The sequence below is a fragment of the Trachinotus anak genome, unplaced genomic scaffold (genome assembly GCF_046630095.1).
Source record: "Trachinotus anak isolate AG129_WGS33_773 ecotype Australia unplaced genomic scaffold, CSIRO_AGI_Tana_v1 ptg000015l, whole genome shotgun sequence".
NCBI classification, from domain to species: Eukaryota; Metazoa; Chordata; class Actinopteri; order Carangiformes; family Carangidae; genus Trachinotus; species Trachinotus anak.
In genome coordinates, this window is record NW_027273866.1 from 3,652,391 (window position 1) to 3,675,427 (window position 23,037).

Genomic DNA, 23,037 nt, shown 5'->3' on the forward strand with positions numbered 1-23,037 from the left:
GTAGGGCCATGCGCAGTGTCGTGAAATGACACGAGGACACAAGAGAAGCAATGTTCCTCTGGAAACCTGCTGGACAATGCAAAATGCATGATTCTAACAAATGGTTTATTAAATCTTCTAAGATTTATGACCTTATGGAAAGTCAAGAAGAGGACATACAAAGTAGTCAGACTTTCTGTAAACTGGAGTTGTTGAGCTTTTCAGAATAATTGTGAAGGCTATGTTTGATTTTAAAATTAAAGGAAACATATAATTACTGTAATATTCAGAGTTTTGTAGTTACTTAATGTACTTATTTAATTTTGGTTTACAGAGATATTTGCATCAGCTCTAGATCTACTCATGCCAGAGCACTAGATTGCAGATTGCACTAAACATTCACACTAATTGAATATATTGAGGTTTACTGCACTGCAATAACCAGCTGATGCTAGATTTATATCTGTGCGACACACTGCTTCATTCTACTTTGCATTCTGTTGCAGGGCCTGCTCACCATTCATTTACATTAGTCTGGTGTATTGGCTTCCCTGGGAACAGTTGCTGTGGACAGTGTTTACTGATCATACTGATGTATTTGTCTACCAACTCCACAAGACAGGCAATCAATATTCCAATTACAGGTAGATTTCCATTCTTGCAATGTAGAATAGTGAACATCAGTCAATATCTTTGTCAAAATGATTGCCAGTATATGCACAAAAAGGTGTTTTGGGGAGGGTGTGAGCAAATGATCTACAGCCTTGTAGTCTCAGCAAGTCAAATAAGTCAATCCTCCAGACTATACTTTTATATCATAATGTTAGAAAACCAGACAGCCGTTGGTAAAATGCAAATCGTCACCATTGCTGAACAATTCTCAAACGTCTGATATACAAGGCTGCAGCTACTGTAGCAGAGGCTTTTTTCACAGCAGATATTTTTACTTGTCAAAGTAAGAAAAGCAAAGGTTTTACCAATAGCATTAATGAGGGCTCCAGTAATCTATGACAGTGGGACAATGAGCTGGCCTGCACAGTACCAGGACCCTGAAAAATGAAGCAGCTAAATGCAATTCAGCAATCGTTAATATTATTATTTACACCTCTGTTTTCCTACTGTGACGTGTAAAAATGCCCTCTGTGTAAAAAGGACTCTTTTTAGGGTGTTTTTTTTTTTCTTCCCATTCAAAATGAAATTCAAGATGACCCAAGGCCTAGCTATCCATCAAACAGTCTTACTAAAAAAAAACAGAGGTGAAGTTGGTTGGACAAAATAAAATGATCAAAGTTACAGTAGCAATAGCATGAGGCATGGACTTCAGAAAGTTGACAGCCATAGTATATGGTGTCTTCTGACTTACATTTATTCTATGTTCTGTGTCAGTCTTGATATACTAGTGTTTTACTTGCTTTACTTGCTATAAAGAGAGAAAAAAATATGGTGTTCATTTCTGGACTCGATGGTGGATTCCTTCTACTTTTTTCTTTTTCTTTTAATGTTTCTCACTCCCCATCACTCAAACAAGTCAGGCACAGTGATTATATTATATTACATATGGCCATATTGTCATCATATCATATTATGCTGCATGATATGGTAAACACTTTTTCATCTTGAAAGGGTTGCTTGGGTAGGTCTCCTGTTGTTGCATGGTTGTTGTTAGATGTTGTTAACATGAAGACAAGAACATCCAGTGCCGTCTCCTCACAGCTGATGTGCATCCGTTCAGCTTGACCGGCCTGTAATGAGGAGACGGAGCGCACTCTTTTTCAATTAGGACTTAATACTGAGAGTCAGCCAGTGTCCCTCCAGCTCCATCACATCAGAGGCTTTGCTTACTTCCTTGCTGCATTCTGACTCAACTTTATTGACACCACAGTAAAGTGAGCACAATCACTTGTCTGTGTCCCCAGTCCTTTGGATGGAGGGGATAAAGTGGCCAGCATCAGCATAATCAAGTCCCACGGTTGTCCTAAATGCTGTTAGTCCAAAATGAGCACTGTTCACAGTTCCCTGAGTCTGACCTGCCACTGCAAGTTTAATGCTCTCTGATCCCCTGTCCACTGGCGTTCACAACCATTAAAATCCCATCTTGCTTAGCTAGGTGAATCGGACATTAATGGAGACTGACTCTGCCCATTTGCTTTGCGTTACCCCGTTCATTTCCTCCAGCTACCACGTTTGTGTCCAAATGGAACGAGGGTGGGGAGGAGACCTGCTCTCAAAGTCAAGATGCATTCATGATCCTCTAGATCATCCGTGGATCATGTGCTGTGGCCGCATCTCTTCTTCTCTTCTTCCTCTCCGTCCCCTCAGGCACAGATTGGCCTCACATTAATGTTGATTAGCACAGTGTGAAGGGAAGTGATCAAACATTCAGAGGAGGCACTCCCTGTGAATAAATATTTGTTGTCCGTGTTTGGACAGTAAGGAGCGCTTTCTGTCTCATACTGTACACTGGCTGCTCCTAATGACCCAGTGTTTGCATTGCCTGTCTGCTTTGCTTCAAAGAATTTACAGAAGCTTGGATTCTCTGTGGTAATGTCAACCATGCTCACACAGCATTTATTATGGTTTGCTTATTGGTGCATGCTTCTTATGCACTCCTCATTTATAAATCATAAGTGGGGCAGTAGGACTTAAACTGATTGTCTCACAGACTATACTTTCATAATGCACTGCTCTGTGAATGTACAATAGCAGGAAGGTTTACGCCAAAACATTTGATGAAATGTAAATCTTATTGCATACTACATTTGCTGATATACATAATAGAACATGTGCACAATATATATGCTTTCTGACATCAAAACATACATCTTTGCAGTTTTCCTGTTCCAGGATTGGAGAGAGACCCAGTGTGCTACAGGCACTCTGGTGGAGCTACTGTATGTGAGCATAGCAGGGATTGGTCCAGAGCTCTGCCACTCAAACAGCAAATACTCTCCGACTTCCTCTGTCCTCCTTTCCTGGTGCAGCCTGGGAGGAGGGAGGGGAATGGATCTTTTCTGTGTGAGTCGCCGGAGCTCCCTCAGCCTGCTCCTTACCACCTGTCCTTGACTTGCTGTGCACAGACGAGACTGAGAGGAAGCTTTGCTGCTCACTGATCCTCTAGCACCTTTCTGTCTGTGTTTCTGTGAAGAGCTGCTTTTTTTTTTTTTTTTTTTTTTTTTTATCTTACACTTAGTGTGTTGCTGTTTCTTTCTACCTGTGGTGCTTCAGTGGAGTGGCGAAGAGAGGAACGTTTGTCCTCAGCCGGTGGAGCTCTGATGGGAGGCAGTGCTGGGTCTGGCTGGGACTGGGGATGCTGAACGGGGGGAGGGAGGGCCTGTTTGAGCTGGGACAGCAGCTCCAGCAGCAGGGGGAGTACCAGGCCGCCCTCCACTGCTTCCTCAGCTGCCTGTTGGGACTGACCCATGTGCAGAGCTTCACCTCTCTGCCCAACTGCCTACACCAGGTGAGCCAGATGGGGACTGATCTCACACACACACACACGCACACACACACAAACATACACACACACACACACGCTACATTTCTTTGTCTTCCACACACATACCAACATGCATGCACATATTCTTCTCATGCATCCACAAAATCTGCTGTCTCATGTATTTGCACAGCCGTATAGACACATTTGCATCACACACCACAACACACAGGACACGTTCAACCTTGATATCTGTAACAGCAATGTCAAATCCAACAGCACACTCCATCACGTGTCCCTGTGTTGACACTGTCAGATCATTTCCATCTCAGTAGGATGATAGTGATAGTGTGCATGCTGCTAAATGAGGTATTGGATGCAGGACTAAAATACACTCAGTGTTGTGAGACAAATCATATAGTTAACAACACTGCTGTACCCAGTTAATGTCTGTCCCATTGTGTGTGAGCTATGTTTTGCTATTTATTAGGTCATTGGCATTAATGTTGTGGCACTGTGAAGTCCAGGCCACAGTCTCAGCAGATTACATACTACTTTACAAAGCCCGCCTGCAAAGGCAAGGCTACAATTTCAATTCTGTTTAGTAGCGCCTGAAGGAATGTCCCTGATGTCAAAACACAGACTTTACTCCAGAACTTTGGAACGTGTGGCATGATGTTGACCAGACCAATGGTGCTGCGAGGAGAGCAGAATTACTTGTTTTGACAGCCCATGACATCATGCAGGCGCACACACACACACACACACACACACACACACACACACACACACACACAAACAAACAAAGGAATCATGTTAGAAATGAATGATTTAATGTTTAATCATGTCCCTTGGTTGTTTTTCTGTGCTTTACAGATTGCAGAGCTCTTCATCACTGAAAAGAATTGTATCCTTTACAAACAAAATCAGGGACAGTCAGTCTTTTCTCACCATCGCACGTCTGACACTTTTACTTTCACTGTCCCATAGGCGTTAGCAAGCAGCTAACTATAAAACTAGCATTCTATTTCTGTGAGGTGAACGTGTAAAGGATTGTCATTGGAGACATTCTAGCACAATGGAGGATGTAGACCCATTATAGAAAGCAGCGTAAACCGAGAGGGATGAGTGGATGTCTTTGGGCGAGTTCATAATAACACATTTGTCCCAGAATGCCACACGTTTTGTGTGTAGCTCAGGCTGTGTGTCTGTCTCTTAAGAGGATTTGTAGGCTCTTATCTCCACACAACAGAGAGGGAGAGCACTAATTAACCTGTATCTGCACTGACTAGCCTGTGAATCGCCACTTCAGTGTTTCTATAAACTATAGCAGTATAGGACATACACTAGAGATAATTGAGAGGTGTCGCGTTTCAGGATATATTACCTTCATGGCTCCTCTCCCCGTTACTGAGACACTCCAACACTTAACTTGCCAGCTCGGGTTATCTACCTCAGCAAGGCTCTACCCCTCACTGTCCATTTTCCAAAACAGGTCAATTTGCTGAGCTGAGCTTCATCAATAGCCATCAGAGTTGGCCCCTCTCAGAATGAAAGGGTTGCTATTTAAGAGGGTCATCTACCATGACAGGGTTAAATCTTTTGACATGCAGTCCTGTATTACATAACATCATCAATAGTAATGGTGTCATGTTGTGTCAACTGTCGCGTTTTTATGTATAGTACCATGTTAAATTATTTTACTTATAGTGTAAAATTACAACCACAAGAATGCAACCACATCTTATACTGTTTAGTAAGTCAGTAACAGAGAGGAATAATCAGAAATGAGGGAAAAAAAGAGCAAGAATATAATGTATAGTCTGTATCAAAAACCCTAAGAGTATTTGTCAGTTAATGTTTGTTATGTTGTGTAAAAAGATTTGGTCATTTTCCATAAAATGTTTCCAACACTTCCTTCAGTTTTTCAGTATTTCTCATATGCATCATCCGAGCGTAAGCAGTGGTGTTGTGGTTTTTGCGATGGTCTCTCAGGGAGGGAGGTGAAAGGTCATCATGCTCAAAGCAGGAGCAGGATGTGGGAAATTTGCCGTTTCACAGGAACATTAACAACAACAGCAGTATTTGCAGTGTCTCCTCACATGCCGTCTCTGGGTCTAACCAATTCCACAATTAGTAAACAAGGCTGAATTTTCATATGCAGTAACCTGATTTCATCCTGGTGTACTCGCTTCATTCCAGACAAGTATACAGTGTTAGGTGCAGCTGATTGTGATAGTGGCTGTGCCATGACCACTTAAGGTTTGATGTTTTGTTATCATTGCTGGCAGTATCCACAAGTGACCTTTTTCCAGAGCCAAAAGCTCTTTTGGCTGCTGAGTGTTTGCTGATACATGTTTCTTGGAAAGTATACTGACCTGGACCAATTGACTTTAATCTAAAATAAAGGGGAATATCAGATTTAAAAAATGCACATATCCTATATTTAAATTTTGAATGGATATGCAATGCAGAAATGAGTAACAGACTGTCACAAGGACCTTAAGAACACACAGAGATGGACAGAGTACTCGACCCCAGTACTTGAGTAAGAGTACAAATACTACCGGTCAAAATTTACTCCGTTACAAGTAAAAGTAGCTCAGTCTAAATGTTACTCAAGTAAGAGTAAAAAAGTACTTGCTTTTAAAGGTACTTAAGTATCCAAAAGTACATGCTTTTAAATTTACTTTAAGTAAAAGTAAGAGTAAGAGTAAGAGTAAACTTCTTATTTTTCACATCAATGAATTACTATAATTTTTTCTAAATGAATTTAAGGACCTTTTAACTCTTGTTTCTGAGAATTAACTCTTTGAAACCACCTGCACTGATGTGCTTGCTTTTAGAACCACAAAGTTATATAAAGCCTGCAGAAACACCTATAAAAACAAATAAAATGAATGGGATCGTAAGAGGACAGCAGATGTTGCAGATGCAGTGTTTATTAACAATCATTAAAATTGTAACCAAATGAACCTGCACCGTCCAACTAACTCTCTATCATTTAGCTAAGTTGGGAACTGGAACCCCCTCAAAGACCAATGTTGTCCCCAGACCACTGGTTGAGAACCACTGCTTTACAAAAAACTACATCTCTGCTTTCAATAACTCAATGTTGAAGTCACTTGACTTTCCAGGAAGGACATGTGCCAGTACAATATAGGAGCACAACAAACTCTGTCTCCCCATGTCTGTCTTGTCTCCCCATGTCTGTCTTGTCTGTCTCCGTGCCTGTCTCCCAATGTCTGTCTCCCCATGTCTGTCTTGTCTTGTATCTTGTCTCTATTATCCGCTTTTACGTAGATCCCAGTGGAGAGCGTGCACTGTGATAGGTTTCATTCTTTGACAAACACAGCTTGTGTCCAATAGTATTTTTTAGAATTAAAAAAAAAAAAATTCCAAAAAGAGCAGACCTGAAAGTAACGAGTACTTTTCAGCCTTCCTAGAAATTTACTCGAGTAAAAGTAAAAATATTTGTCTTGGAAATGTATTCAAGTAAGAGTAATAAGTACCAAAGAAATCTAATACTCAAGTAAAGTACAAATCCTCTGGATATGTACTTAAGTACAGTACTCAAGTAAATTTACTCTGTTACTGTCCACCACTGAGAACACAAGCTAATTAATATAGTAGTATCTCATTTAATATTTGAATATAAATCAAATAAATTTGTATGACTCTACAGGAAATCCCAGACTCCTGCTGGGAGGAGTTGGTAGTGTACTTCATGGGGTTATTTCTTTGCACTCAAAGCAGAGTTATGTAGCACGTGCCATCAGATGCGCCTTTGAAGGTGCCAGTGTTAATGCAAGTTCTTGTCGAGTTTTGGAGCGCAGTCCAATTTCCAGTTCATGGGTGGTTGTGTGTGTGTGTGTGTGTCTGTGTGTAGATGAGTAGAATGGAGCCCATTCCCTAGAGAGTATTGTGTGAGGTTCCTGTTGTGGCCTTGCTGCGGTCCAGCCAGGCTAAGAATAGCAGACAGAAGTAGTGACCTTTGATGAAGGCCATTCCCCTAATCCTCCAGCCCAGATGGTTCACCTCATACTCACCTTATTTCCCACTGCTAGGTGACTCCCAGGAGCTGGGACACATATGATTCATCTCTATTCATCCTTTAATTTGTTCTAAACATCAATACCACATTTGTGTTATTGTGTGCAATTATAATGTTATCCAGGGAGTTTTGCTTTGTTATTAAAAGTGCTGGGTTTTCATGACAAGTTGCTATGTCATCTCTTAATGTTCTGTATATTAAATTATTCAGATGTACATCCACTAATAGCTTTTTAACATCCACTCATCACCATTCTTCTTTAATGTTATCTTGGGGTACTCACCAGAAGTATTCATTTTTCTTTTAACCTTTTGTATGATTTGAGTACCACTGTCCTTTCCTTTTGTAGAGGACCGTGTGTACACTTGGATTTTAACCGTGTCCTGGTTTTCCTGGTGGATGTGTGGCTCGCCTGTTTTGTTCCCTCAGTAGTGTGGAGTGCTGACATTATTCTCCTGGTGACGAAATGAAGGAAACCAGCTGCTGTGGTTTTCAACTCCAAGCTTAACTGTTCTTTGAGAGTGGAAAACTATTATCCATCTTTCCAACCTCAAAAATTGTAGCTATATTAAAGTATAATTGGCAGATAGTGTGGTCATCAAAACTGAAATACCTAGAATAGAATTTATAGTGTTTTACACTTGAGAGATCTGGTGTTAAGTAGGACATTTAGACAGGGGGGGCTTTGTTTATTTTAAGCATTCTCCGTTCCATTGGTCTTTAAATTCACCTGACAAGCATCAATGGTGTCATTTTACAGTGGGACGGATACTACGCACACAGAATGCTTTTGACCAAGTGAACAGGCTCTATTTTTAGGATGCTTTAAATAGACACAGTTTTCTTTTCATGGAAACAAATGTGGTATGCAGGTCTATCAAAACAAAAGATCAAGCCAGACATTAAAAAAAGGAATGAGATATGAGATATGAGGTGTAATCAGATACAAGTGTATTGTGAGACTCAGCAAACTTGTTTTGCATCATTATTGCTCCATTTGAAACAAAACGCCACAAACACAGCAGATAACAGCTCAAAAACAATGGCACAGACACCAGCTGTTGAAATCTGTGTTGCAAGATCCAGACCTCAAGATCTTCATGAGGTTACAGTCTGCTTCGGATTACTACACTTCTGTTTGCCCAAAGAGGTCATTCTCAAGAGGGATGAAAAAAAGCAGTGTTGAGCTGGGCAATGAGGCTGTTTTTAACATCAGCAACTGACTAATCCTGTTGACAACTGAGACTGATCCTTCACCCATATAAACAGATGGGAAGGCCCTCCAGTTCATCCAGGCTGAGAAAATGTTCTATGAGGTGGCACTGATCGAGCTCACAGCTCTTCAAGGGAGCACAGGCAAGTACTTCTGACATTATGGTTTTGATGAATACTTTTGGGAAGTGCGTATATTGTCAAAAAATATCGTTCACCTTATGATACGTCATCTACTTTGACTGCGGATGTTTTGTTTAGTTTTTTTGTTTGTTTGTAAGGTGTAATTTTCCTTTTAATTTCCCATGACGCTTCATAGAGAAACACATGTAATTTGGCATTAATTTTATAATAACTACCAAATTACATAATTGTTCCTACAGAAACATTCAAGAAAAATATAATTGAACTGTTTTTTTTTCTCTTGACTGTTGGTAGAAAGGAGAAACGGCCAGGTTGATGCACCATTGTGTGAAATCTAATATGAATTTAATTTGATTTTGAGGCTGTTAGCAAAGAACCAAATACAGTGAAGCTGTTCAGTGGCTGGCAGCCTGTGTTTGTAGTAGGCAGCTTTCCAAAGTCACTTGTGTATAACCTGCAACTATAAACTAACCAGCAAGCAATGTACAATGTTATACAATGCTTTTCAGCAATACCCCAAAAATATATGAAATGACATCCCATTTTACCTAAGTCCATCTTTGTTTACAAAATACCTGGTGGAGCTTTAAGTGAGGATTCACAGCAAGGCCGCTCATTCATCACCTGCTGCTGCCGCTGCTCCAGACGTCTGCCTCTTCCTCTCTGTCTGCTGCTGAGGCAGCAGCGCAGTGTAGCGTGGGCACAGTGGAGGAGGTCGGGGACAAGCATAGTCGAAGACAAATGGCCACACTTTGCACTATCTCATTAGGAGCTGTGTGTCGCTATAGAATACTAAGGCCCCTGATTCAGCACTCACTCAGATTGAATGCTGGACTTCTCCGGGGGCAGAGCTGGCGCTGTAGCTGCAGTTTACAAGCTTCCTTTCTGTCCCCAGTGTATTTTCAAATGTACCTCTCTCTGTATTTCCCCACTGACAGCTGACATAATTGTCAGTTTTTGTCATGCAAACAAAAGTCTTAATCTGTTACAAAAGTTTATTTGCACTTTCTCTCCACATGGATTACAAACCATTTCCACCCCCATTATTGTACAGTATGTCTGGTGTGTAGAGTGTGCTTAGTGTGTACAGTACATACTGTATGTTTGTGGTTTGTCACCGTGTGTGTTTGTGTGTCTCTGGTGTTCCAGTGGGCGTGGTAAGTGTGTTGTTTGACTCCCTTATCTGCTCTCTCCTGCCCTTATCTCTGCTCTCGTCTCCAGTCGTCAGTTGGCTCCACTCTGCTGTTCAGGCTTAAAGTCCGCAGCAGTGCCAGACAGGCTGATAGCCAGATAGCCAGGCTGTTCAGGCTTTATTTTTCAGACTCTGAGCAGTAGCAGAGAGGTGCAGAGAGGAAAGACTAGTGAGGCGAGAGGGATAGATAGAAAGGCTGAGTGGTTTGTTGGTGATCTTACTGTGATTCCATGCCCTGTGTTTGTGTAACAGGGCCTCAGGAGGAGGCTACACTGGGCTCTGCTGGATGGACAACTCCAGAGGAGCTTTCGGAGCAGGCCTCCCAGGCTCAGCACCTTGAACGGCTGGCTCAGCTCTGCATCATGAGCAAACAGTAGGTAAAACTGTGTCCTGCCGTAGCTTCTGTTGTGGTATAATTAATGGGGTGTTACATCCTCTGTGGGCTCATCACGAGTGACTGTATAGTTACATAAATTCACTTTTATGACTGTTTTATTGCCAGTTTTGCATACAGTTAATGTCTGAGTTGCATTTGACCCTTCATCGTTCCACACAGCTGAAGAGAAAATGGTGCTGATTCAGGTGTAACTAAGCAAACAATATATTGCTTGTTATCAGTTTTATTACGCAAGCAGCAGCTCAGTGCGTAATGATGGATAACTCGCTCATTTGTTTATAAAGTCAAACCCTCAGCTTAGTTTACACGATGAGACAGAAATCATTCCAAGATAAATATTTTGCTGAAAGATCACTGAAATTAAGGATTTGTCTTGCTTGGGTAAATTTGCATGTCATTTTTAAAAACCCATTTTTATCTATTATAGTCAATAATGCTCTTACCCTGTCACTATTGAGGCATTTTTGGTAACAGACAAAAAATGTAAGCAAATCCGTGTCCACTGGCACGTCCACGCATTCGCCTTTCTGGAATGGAATTTTTTTCAACTTGATAAACTTCAGCTCCAAGTTTTTTTTTAGCCAGAGTTAAATTTCCCTGTAGATGTAGGGAAAAGAGACACCACACTCTACGTGAGTGTTACAAGAGGAACATCTTAACTGGATCTGGTGTCTCCTGTTGCAGGGGTACTTTGTTCGGCCGCAGCATGCGCCCATTTTCTGTGCCCCTGTTGTCATTGTTGGGATTAGGTCATTTAACCTGATTGCCAGAGAGGGTGACAGAGGGTGGAAGGGTTGCTCTGCTGAGGACTGGTCACGGTGCTTCATTAATGCAAGGAGCATACAGTAGTTAAACTTCAATGAGCTGGTACTAATTCTGGTATGAAATTTGATTCTGCTTCTTGATAAGCCCCAAAGCCCCTACTCCCTCCACTAAAAGCTTCAGCTCCAGTCTTTTCTGTCCTGCAGACAGGAAGTGATAATACTCCCTGACTCTTTCAGTGATGTCGTAGGAAGTCCTTTGGACCGGCGAAGGGCTTTTCTGTCTTTGCCGATCAGATGTCCCCTGAGAGGGACCTTCTAAAGCAGTGCAAACTGACACCTGGCCATTACTAATTGAAGGGAAGTGTGGGTTTGGAACGGCAAAGCTGACATCTGTCACACTAAACAGAGCTTGCTCTACATCTATAGGCACACGTGAGGGTGTGAGGGTGACGACTGTCCTTGGCTGCTTTTCCAGGGCAGATATGAGCGGAACAGCTGGCAAATCCTCAGTGCGCCACATCATGTTCACCTAGCTTAGTGCTAAGCTGAGGAGTGGTGGAAGGGCACGAGTCAGTAAACCAACCTGTATACACCATGCCTTCTGTAACTCACCTTGGACACTTCCTCCATTCCTCCATAAGGCAACTGAGCACCCGCAGCCCTGCTGTCTGTGTCCACTCACAGCACACACACATGTTTGGATTCGTCATGCTGCTGTGCTCTCAATGTTGAAACCCGACAATACAGCACAGGTCACTACGCTTGATTAATATCAGGCATTGTTACTATCTTTGGAAATATTTACTGCATTTTTTTTAAGACTGAGGAGAATGTGCAGAGAGATTCCATCTGATAATTCAGAGTCATCGATTTTTAATACATGGATTTTATTTTCAGCAGGTATACATTTTCTTATCCCAGCGCCACAGAAAAAGAAGTGGTAGTGCATGTGTTTAATTGTGCCATTTTCCTTTCCTTTTCCCCTCAGACCTCACCTTGCCCTAGAATATAGCGGTAAGGTATGTAAAGTTCATCATTCTCCTCACTTCGTCTCCAGATTTTTGAACAAATAAAACATTTTATGGTATTCTAGTGCAAGCTTTAAATTCACATCTCTGCATCTTTCAGGCTACAAAGATCCACCAGAGGGCCTTTGGTAATGATCACCCAATTACAGCCAGAAGCCTGGAGCTTATGGCCACCGTCTATGCTGAGATTGGCAAGACTGAATATTCAGGTAAACACTTAACTGGGAGGAGCAACACAGGGTGCCACAGCAAACACTACCATCATTCTGAAGTAATGTTAAGACATAGGGATGGCAACCACATCCAGGCTGATAGTCCATGAAAAACAAACATAAGTGAATGATTCAGAAAACAATGATGGATGACACCCTTCTCGGTAATTTAACATTGTTAACACTTAGTCTGACGTGTGAGAGTGGAGACCTTACTGTCTCATGAGGCAAGACAACACAAAGAGCAGTGATGTTAATGTTAAGACCAAGTTACCCCCTCTGCTTTAGAGAGCACACAGCAGCGTGTGGATGTGGTTTAAGGTACTTCTTTTAGCCTTTAAACCATGTCAGATCCACAAAAATGCTGAATTAATAAACACCTGCAGTCATGTTGGACACAAGAGTGGTTTTATGCAGAGCAAAAGAGAAATGTAGCTTTGTGACAGTTTGAGGGCACATTTCTGTTGTACAGTATGAATGTATGCTTGGCTTGCATTAAGAGGGGGCAACATACTGCTTGACTCTGAACTCTGCATTTTTGTGAAGAGTGCTGTGGTGTAAAAAAAAAAAAAAAAATCAGTATGAAGAAACCAGCCTTGTTGTTGGGTCAGCTTTCAGAGGCAGTGGTGCTGAACACAACCGGCTACATAAAGACAGCCGTACAGAGCGTATAAAGACAAGGATTTACACTTATTACTTGCTGTTCACCTCAGGTGGTCTTAAACGTGTTTGATGAAATGGTGAAAAAGCTAAGGGTCAGAGAGTTGTAGCATTTATGTTGCTGTATAGCAATGAGTAAAGTGTAAGCTACTGGACCAGTTCTAGGTTTGTAGGAGTGGTTGGATAATGTGTAGTTAAAAGACTAACCAGAGACCTCTACATGAAATAGCCAGCAGGTACGAATTCCATGGGTGAGGCTGATCATCTGATCCGATGTTATGTGTGTGAGCGCCTGTTACGCACATACAGAGTAAAGTCCCTAATGGAAAAGAACTGGTCTACACAGCAGTGCATGCATTAAAATCCCATGTAATAACAATGTAACGATTATCATTAACAAGGAGAGCAGTCTTTGTTTTTTGCTGACACAAAATAACTTCAACACAAAAAAGTGCAGTGGTTTCTGTGCATATTAACTTCCATGTGTGGTGAGAATTACTCAGTTTATGTGAAATGCACAAATTGTCGTAAAAAGGAAAAATATTTGCATTCACTTACCTAAACTAACTCAAAATACAATTATGCACTCCATGGATTGAGTTTCCATTTTTACTGAACAAAAACAAAGTATTAATTAACTCCTTGACTCGTCAGGACACTCTTATCTCAAACAAGACATAGTTCAACTCACCAAAACCATCTTGTTTTTTTTTCTAAACTCAAACAATCACAGGCTTCACTTCAAGCAGGAAAACCTCGAGTTCACTGACCAAAATATGAAAATATCCTGGTCCTTAGATCTGCAGTTTCTCTCTGCTATGGCTAGCTTTATCTCCTCAGTACCATACCAGCAGTTGGGGGAGGGGCTTGTTAGAGGAGAGCTACAGTAGCATTCATCTGTTCTTCTTTAATTCTTTATGCACACAAAGGTTTGTGTTTTTGTTTTTGTTTTTTTTTTGGGGGGGGGTCTTTGTTTATACTGTGAATCATCTCAAATCCTCACAAATTTCTATATTTATTACTCTACTTTTTTCCTTTAAAATATTCTATTTATTGTATTTATTGCCCCGCTTGTTTTTATGTCAGCATTTGTAACCTGGTCACAGAGTGGTTGTACATATCACTGCTGATCAGCACACACGTGTGCACTTCTTGTGACCTTTAATTTTGTATTGTACACAGAGGAATCCTCTTTCACCCACAGTGAGATGCTTCAACAGAGGCATGTTTAAGTGTTTGCATCTCTTGTCTCTTAGATACCCTTCACTATAAACTGGGTCAGTCACTCTCCCTCTGCTAACAAACCATTTGTGTGCATTTGTAGGGTGAAGCAGAGTGTATCAGCTTTAGTTAGACTGTAGTATGTTGTGTAGCAATATGTGGGCAATATGTGATAATAAACTGAAACTATAATTAAACAAACTATAAAGTACTTAGGGAATGTCTGGAAATTATCCTCCCCATAATATCTCAAAATGATATAACATTGTTGAATTGGTACAACTTGTTTGGTTATTAAAACTTAAGGTGCATACTGAAATCAAAATGTATGTATACTACTTTTAATGTAATATTTAAATGGAACAATAATTTTCACAATATCCACCAAATTCCACCTTATAAATGTGGCAAAAACCAGGGAGAGGAAGCAGCTCTGTGCAGCTCCATGGAAAGTCTTCCATGAAGAAATGTGGGGTGAGAAAATTTCTCACTTCTACTTCCAAAAATGTTAGACTACTCTCCTTTCAGCAAGAACAAAATATACATAACCCTCTGGAGTGTTTTTTTTTTGTTGTTGTTTTTTTGTCTCCCTCTTCCCCCTAATAATTTTCACAGAGTCTCTTATGGAATAAGTTTAATTGTGCCTTAGAAAGTCAATTCAAATAATGGCTAAACGTTTTCTATTCATACCAAAATGAGAATACTTAAACATCTGCTTGCCTGTCACTCTGTGTCTCTCTCCTTCTATCAACCAGCCTCATAAGCTACTGTAGCTGTAAATGATCCAGAACAGAACAAAGAAGAGATGGGAAACTTTCAGACAATAGAAATGAAGTAGCAAGTAGTCTGTCTTTTTTTTCCTTATTGAAATACTTCTATTTTTAGAAAAAGTAATGAGATCAATACAGTATTTAAATTTGGTGAATATCAAAAGAAGATCTTTTTTGAAGTCCTGGAATAGTAAGTATCAAAGTGAAGATACTGGGGGGAAAAAATCGAGCTGGACTTTTTGTATCAGTGTTTGTAACTTGAGCCGACTAAGCTCTGCCTGGCAATCACAGAGTTAACACTGGTGTCTTTTTCCATCACATTTGCATGTTTAACTTTGTATGTTTAACTTCACCTCATCGTCTTATCTTCAGAGTAAACTGCAGACTCCAGTGTGACACTAGATCACTACTCATGCACTGTATGGTCATGGTTCTCTTACTAGACTCCCTGGGTCAGTGTGTGTCTGCACTGTCCAAACGCTTCGCTGCTGCAGAGTCCATCAGAGACACTGTCAACTGTCTTCCTCATTCCCATCGGGAGAAACACTCAGAGATCCGCCACAGAAAGGACATCCAACACCAACCTGAGGACACACCGAAACCTAAGGTAAACAGAACAACACCTGCAGGTATCTGTGGCAGCGTCACTCTGGATATGAGCAGCTTGTTTGTAAAAGATCTGTGCCTCCCAGCTGTTTGCTGCTGCTCTTTGAATTTTCTCAGGAGCTTGTAATGATAATACTCATCCTGAACTGTGTCTAATGTAGGTAACCAACGGCAAAGTCCCCACCTCAATTCTCAAGAGGCCAAGCCCCAACTACGGGTCAGACGCAGAACCCAACCACAGACGGAAAGGCGAGCGGAGGGTTCGATTCAGGGAGCCAGAGACCACAGTACATGGTGAGAAAACTGACAGTAAACATTTGGCAGCAAGTCCAGTCTGCTCTGTTAGAGATGTTAGTACACCACAGAACATGCTGCCCTCTGGTGCCTCAGCACCTCGACCAAGCAGCTAGTCCAGTGACTGAATTTCACTCACATTTTCCACAAACTGTCCATATCAGTAACAATACAGTAAACTATGTGAATGTAATTTTAATTATTTATAGAAGTTTCCTCAAAATGTGTGCTTCCCCAGCTTAAAGAATGCCCTCAACCCATATGTAACGGTGTTGTATATGTACTTGGCAGTGAAGAGACAGAACAGCATACATTAAAACATCCGTAGATTGCCTAGTAAACTATTTCCCCATGGGAATTCTGCACTATTTAAAAATAATGTAATGCCAAGAAACGTCGAAACTTGAGCAGGTGATTTACTCTTTGTAATTAATTATGCATGCAAATGAGGCACCATGAAGTCTGCTCCAGAGAGATAGTAGAGTATATGAGGGCACAGCAGCTGGTTTGTAGCTGCTGTACATCACAGAGGCTGCCTCTTGTTGACTGACTGGCCTCTTCTCTGTCGGCTTTCACAGACATCCCTTACTGTGACTGTTTAGGTGGTAAGTCCATGTGGAAGTGTTTAGAGTCACTGTGTTCATTTGCATGAGGAAGTGAAAGGAACACTGCACTTTTTAATACTGGATCTAATAAAGTGTGGATCAGCATCAAGGAAACTGATTTAAATCAGTTGTTAGGTACAAATCGTGGGTTAAACTTCCCTTCTGATTAACTTTGTTGACTGCCATGCAATATAGATGGAGTTCACTATCACCCCCCTTGATAATAATATTTGAGACACAGTTTGCGTGACAAGGCTCCACTACAAACTAGATAGTGTAGTCACATTAAATCCTCCCATCAAAAACTTGCCTCTTCCAAGTGCTTGAAAGACGCAAATCTGTGCATGTGACAGCTCCAGTCTTCATTTACAAATCAAAACTGTGAAAAACAAGTGCTGTTTTTCTGTGTGCAGCCTACGAGACAACACCGTCCCGCCCCCACCTCGCCCTGTTCACTTGCCTCTTCCTGCTGATGTCATTCCTGGGTGTGGCTATGTACTGCACAGACCGCCGGCGCCCACAGCGAGTGTGCGAGGAGCTGGAAGCCGCTTTGGCTGTCTACCTGCTGCACATGAAACAGCTTCTGTGGGGCTGCTGGATATGGCTGACCATGCAGTGACTGAGACTGACCACAGGTGGAGACATGGAGCCTCCTTTAATTTTTTTCAGACCCCTCTTTTTTCCTATCTTTGAAGGTGCCCAGGCCTACAAACACCTCAGCCATTTGGCAAGGCTCTGTAAACTGTCTGTGGTGTTGAACCACTCTCACAGTGAAAAGGGAAAAAAATGTACGATCCCAGAAATATGTAGCTTCCATGTCTGTATGTATATATGTATTAAGGTGGTGGGCATGCCACTCCTTATTTAAGTTGTAATGACATTTTGCACATCTGCAATGTTGATGCTCACATATAACGCTCACTTAATCACCACAACCATGTGATTTTTTTTTTCAGTTCATGTCACAGTCTATTGTATGTGAGTGAATGTCTCCATGGAATGCAAATATTTATTTTGTTACAGTACATGATTTGTGTATATCAGATATTACACAGAACTGAATGTGTATATATGGATCAATATACTAAGGACTATCACAATATTCAGCCTTGTATTTGCACATAAATGAATGTAGAGATGTTTGGAAACAGCTTTGATTGGCACAGCACACATTCAAGAGGAGGAGGATGGAAGCACACATGTGTAAACTGTTCAGTAGTGACACGTGAGAAAGAAAACACAGGGCTGCATCACTTCACAGGTTGAATGACTAACAGATGATAAACACCTCTTTCTTTACAGACTGGCTACTGTCTGTTCGTCTGTACGGCTGACTTTCAGCTGACTCCTGTTCCACTGAGGAGAAAATCTGCAGCACAATATTATCTATCATCAAAGAGAATATACTCAAACAGAATGAATGCTAATGCTTTTGACAGTGTCCCTCTTTATAACTGCTTGAATCCCACAAAATATCCTTTATCCTAAATGTTATTTATTCTTCTATACTGTATATCTGCATCTACGCAAATATCCAACTTTCAATTATTTTAAATTTTTTAACTTTTTGTTACCTGTTACATTTCTATTTAAAAACAGTAATATTCAGGTTTTAATCATGTTGTCAAATGCTCATCAAGCTTTGGACAAGTGTACAGATGGGTGTAGGCTTAACAAGCATTTGCATAAAAAATTATATTAATAATAAGGATGAACTCGTTATATGAAGTTCATTACTGTTTTTGAGGCCAAACACAGAAATATAACAGAATCATATACTGTCTGTTATTGTATGAGTCCCTATATCAAATAAAGCAATTCAAATTCAAACAACCCAACCACCACACAAATGGATTATAGGGATCAAACAGCACAGTGATGCACATCCCACAGACCTCTCATTATGAGCAATAACACACATCACATAGTTTCCAGTAAAACATTGTCCTTTATATAACAGGTTTCAGGGAACTCAGAGGAAAGGCGTTAGATTTTGGAGATCTCACATTTGAATGTCAAAGCAATATGAGGCTATTAACGCCTGTAAAGAAGAAAGAAACACTCTCAACTCTGTACTGTCAAACTAAATTGTCATTAGCAATAAAACAATACCCAGTGAACTCACATCCTGTATGTGCACATTTAGCTTAGAAGCTGCATTTCACGGCTGTCCAAACATTTATGGTCACTTTGAAAGAAGTGCCTTTATGGAGGGTTTTCTTAGTTCCTACTGTTTTATGATTTCAATTGTTTTGAATAAAACTGTCATTGCCTATCAAAGTCAAACAGATGACTTGCTTTCTTCCTGTAACGTCTGAGACAAAAAGCGAATGTGTGACTTGAATGGAGCAGGGAGAGAGATGCATGCAGGTACATTTGTGCCTCTATTCACAGTAATGCAGTATATTGGTTTGTAGCCTTTAAAGTGTGAGGGAGAAGCCTGAGTTACTATATGGCACAAGATAGGATCTGTGTTTTTTTTTTTTGTTTGTTTGTTTTTTATCTCACACAAATTGCTTAAAGCATTTTTGCACCGGCTGCCTGATAACATGAATGTTCTGAACTATACCTTGTGGTTTTCTATAAAACGCCTTTATGAAACCGTGTGAAGACACTGCAGAAGCACACATCATTTTACTTTGCTGCAGCATGCAAAGAATTCTCACTTCACCAAGAGGCAGTGTGCAGCCTACCAGAAAGAAGCCTATAGGAACACATTTATTGGTGTATAAAACAAAAGAACATCCCTTTACATCTAAAAACCACCCTATTCATTTGTCATGCATTAGGTCCATGCAGAAGTTTCACAAAGACAACATGATCCATTGGCCAATCCGTCCATTAATACTGTTGCTAAAGAGAAATTCATGAGTGGAGAAAAACTGGATGTACATTTCCACTGAATGGTTTTAATCAAAGCTATCAGCGCTTAGTTATGGTTGCGTGTCTTGAAGAGGAACTCACATAGTGGATGAATAAACTCGACAAAGCAGGACTCTTCAAGGATTAGCCACCACTGGCAGGTTTTTTGAGGGGATATCAATCATCTGTGGAAAACAAAGCTAAAACCTGCTCTTTGATTCAATGCATGGCCAATGGGAGCAAAAGCCAATTGATTTTTGATTGTCTACAGAGGCAAACATTGGTGTTTCTCATGGCAGGTGAGAGGACTGTACGGTTGTGTGTGAATGACTGTGTGTGTTTGTGCATCCTCTAGATTTTTCTAGATCAGGCCGGTCTTGAGGTCAGAGCTGTGGCGTGAGGAGCGGCCGAGCAGCAGGTCCTTCTCGTGGATCAGGCTGTCCAGCAGGTCCTCTTGTCTGTAGTTGTGGTAGACCTTCAGGAAGGCCATCACTGCGATCCCAAGCCAGGTGAGCCAGGCAGCCCACAGGCCAAACTGACAGAAAGAAGGAAATCGTTGTAAAAAAAAAAACATGCCTCAGATTCAGGATTCTGTCTGGATGATACTGTCAGAAAATAAAACTACCTGAGCTATAGCAAACTGGTCATAAAAAGCAGAGTTGTCCAGGCCGAGCTCTAGATCAGTGTCCTGCAGGTCCTCGCAGCTAAAAAAAAAAAAAGATACACACAAACGGGCATTTATGAGAACCACTGCACTGCATGATGAAATACTGAGAAGTAGAGGTGATGTGTGGCTCCCTCACCTGCTGGGCATGGTCCCACCCTCCGTAATGGCGTCGCACCACAGGTTGAAACCCACGCTGACGATGGTGCTGGACAGGAAGACCGTGAACACCACCAGGGAGCTGATCAGCAGGTTGAGGAAGGCGTTGAAGATGGAGCTGCGTGCAAAGGAAAAAACACTGTCTCATCTCTGCTTTGTATTTAAACAATTCCAATTCATTTTTTTTTTTTTTTCCTGGAAACCTGTAGGCCCATAAAACCGAAACAGTCAGAACTACCACACAACATGATTTATGTCTCTATGATGAATGATGCCTCTGAGTCACATGAAAATAATGACACAGGCTGGACTGATGTCACAAGATGCCACAGTGTGTGATTCTGATTTTTCAAAGCAACACAAGTGTGTTCCCTCCATCTTTATAATGGAGGACGACAATGACTGGTCGTTTTTTATATATGGTTTATTCTCTGATTTGTTTCTCTTATGTCGTAACCTTTAATACAGCACACACAATCTCAGAATAACGGCAAATCACAGTCAGAATAATAACGCAGACGGGGCGTGGGAGATGGACGGGAAAAAAAAAAAAAAAAAAAAAAACACATCTACACTGAGCCGTTAAACCTGAGTGGTGTAGCCTGTCCTGTGGAGCTTTTGGTGCAGCTGGTGTTGGAAGTGTGCTGAACGAGCACAAGTGAACCGTCACTCACTCGTCGTGTCCTTTGCACAGGAAGAACAGCAGCCTCCACGCCTGCACTGCGGACAGGATGAGGGACGCTATCCCGACGAAAGTGATGAAGCTGCAGGAGGACTCGGGTCCCCACTCCTCCACGATGAAGCGCTGCTTCGACACAGTGATGTTCTCATTTTGCCACATGCCCCGCGTGAAAAGCAGGCATTTCCCGCCGAAGTCCTCCGTGTTTTCAGACAGAGGCACCACGGCGATGAAGCCGAACACGAAGGCTAAGAAATAAAGGATGCACTGGGCGAAAATTAAATTATCGAGGGCCATTTTATCCTGTCTCCCTGTCTTCTGCTCCTCTGCGTCCTGGAGAAACTGCGGCTGCGCAGTGGGGGCAGAGAGGAGCGGAGGAGCAGCATCCGAGGACGCGCTCTGCTGCAAATTAATGAGCAGGCTGAGGCCTTCAGGGCTCTCCATCTTATCTCCATCAAGGATGTTGAGATACTCCTCTTCACTGGTGTTCCCATTCGCAACAGCTTTTAAAGTATTCAACAGTTAATTATGGCATTTAACCCCATAAAATACAATTGTCACCCTTGTATTCCGCAGTGTTTGACACCCGCCAGCTTATTCCTGCCCTTCATTGAAGCTATATGAAGAACACAATGAGAAAAATAATCCAAGCCTTGACTCCCTGATTTTGTGATTGCACTATTCCATTAAATGGAAATATTCTTGTTGTCTTGTGCATCATTTTATACACATTTTCCCACAATTCAGCATAATATATTTGATATCTTTGGCAACGCTGTGCTCTCCACAAGAATTAAAAATTTTAAAATAGGTTTGCTGCAGCATGATGAGTTTTGTGCTGAGGCGGGATACAGTGAGGAACCAACACTTCAGAAATGTTCATTCAGTGGGTCCAGCGCAATGATGCCATTATTCACACACACATTTTGAACACACATAATGCAGCACACTCACAAATTAGAGTAATGGTTTGTTTACACATGGTGACAGTCCTTAAGGAAGGACAGGTAGCTGTCACAGCCATCTGACATGCTTCACTGAGCCCATCTGGTGAGCTGGCCAAGGTGTCCCCCCCCCCCCCCTCGGCCACCCAACCTCTGTGCTGCTCACAGTGCCCCCCAGTGGGTAAGGCACCTGCAGCTGCCACCAGCTTACTGCATGGTTTTGTTTCCCATTTGAAACATGTTCATTGCTTTGACGAACAACCTACTGATGCAGGCTGCAGAAAAACGTGGGCATGGACAGATACTTTGTTGATCCCGTTGAAAAATCACTTAGAAAATGCAAAACCCCTCATTTTGGATGGTGACTGAATGCAAAGGTGAAACAACACTAAGTGAACAGCTTCTTTAAAATGTTCACACTGAGTCATTTTACCTCAGAAGATATTAATAATCAAGACAAGTATTTATATGAATCCTTTCCAGACATCATACCGCTATTTGTATCCATCATACAAACTGCAGTATTTTGCATCCTCTCCCTGGCACATGATTTATGTGTCATTTTGCTGCACCGCAGCACTCTTATTTCCATGATGTTATCAGCTCTCAGATTAGCTTGAGTTATTGAGTTTGTGTGAGTGTGTGTGTAGTCTTGGCCTTAAAGTTGATTTCATTCCAACGCTCACAGCTGGTTTGCTTTTTAGCATCATTAGGTATTGTTACTCATGTTCCAAGCTCCTCTGGTATTTTTTGCTGAAGCAGATCTTGGGTGTATGATGAATTGTCCAGATTACTATTTCCTACAATAAATCACATTGCCTTTTCTGTTATTATGCATTATTTTTGGAGTATTGTACTGCTTTTGTACTGAGCTACTACTGAAGTTGCATTTTCTCTTTCTTCTAATAGAAAAATCAAAGCACAGAACAGCAAAAGAAAGTCTAAAAAAGTGGCTAGACCTGAGACATCATGTGGTATCAGAGGTGCTGCCACACCTGCAAGGTCACAGAGAAAGGCCTAACAACTCCATAAGGCATTCCCCTTTACACAAACAGGAGATTACATGCACATCCAGACACAGCAAGAACTCCAAACCCCACTTTTAAATAATACAGCATGTGTGGGCTCGTGAACTGGCCACCCAGGGGAGACCCAGAG

General features: G+C 41.5%; 2 protein-coding genes across 2 annotated transcripts; one reads left to right on the forward strand and one right to left on the reverse strand.

The window, feature by feature from the left end:
* Positions 1–2,989: 2,989 nt before the first annotated feature.
* cunh14orf180 (chromosome unknown C14orf180 homolog) lies at positions 2,990–18,857 on the forward strand. Its single transcript, XM_071497981.1, has 9 exons — positions 2,990–3,439; positions 4,289–4,319; positions 8,736–8,822; positions 10,267–10,387; positions 12,164–12,194; positions 12,304–12,412; positions 15,510–15,673; positions 15,834–15,966; positions 16,985–18,857. The coding sequence occupies exons 1-9, from the start codon at positions 3,287–3,289 to the stop codon at positions 17,188–17,190; spliced, it is 1,035 nt and encodes a 344-aa protein (XP_071354082.1). The 5' UTR covers positions 2,990–3,286; the 3' UTR covers positions 17,191–18,857.
* On the reverse strand, positions 17,567–21,301 carry LOC139632784 (transmembrane protein 179). The gene is made up of 4 exons (XM_071497982.1): positions 20,931–21,301; positions 20,237–20,374; positions 20,059–20,137; positions 17,567–19,968 (listed from the first exon to the last, which is right to left on the reverse strand). The coding sequence occupies exons 1-4, from the start codon at positions 21,230–21,232 to the stop codon at positions 19,795–19,797; spliced, it is 693 nt and encodes a 230-aa protein (XP_071354083.1). The 5' UTR covers positions 21,233–21,301; the 3' UTR covers positions 17,567–19,794.
* Positions 21,302–23,037: the final 1,736 nt, after the last annotated feature.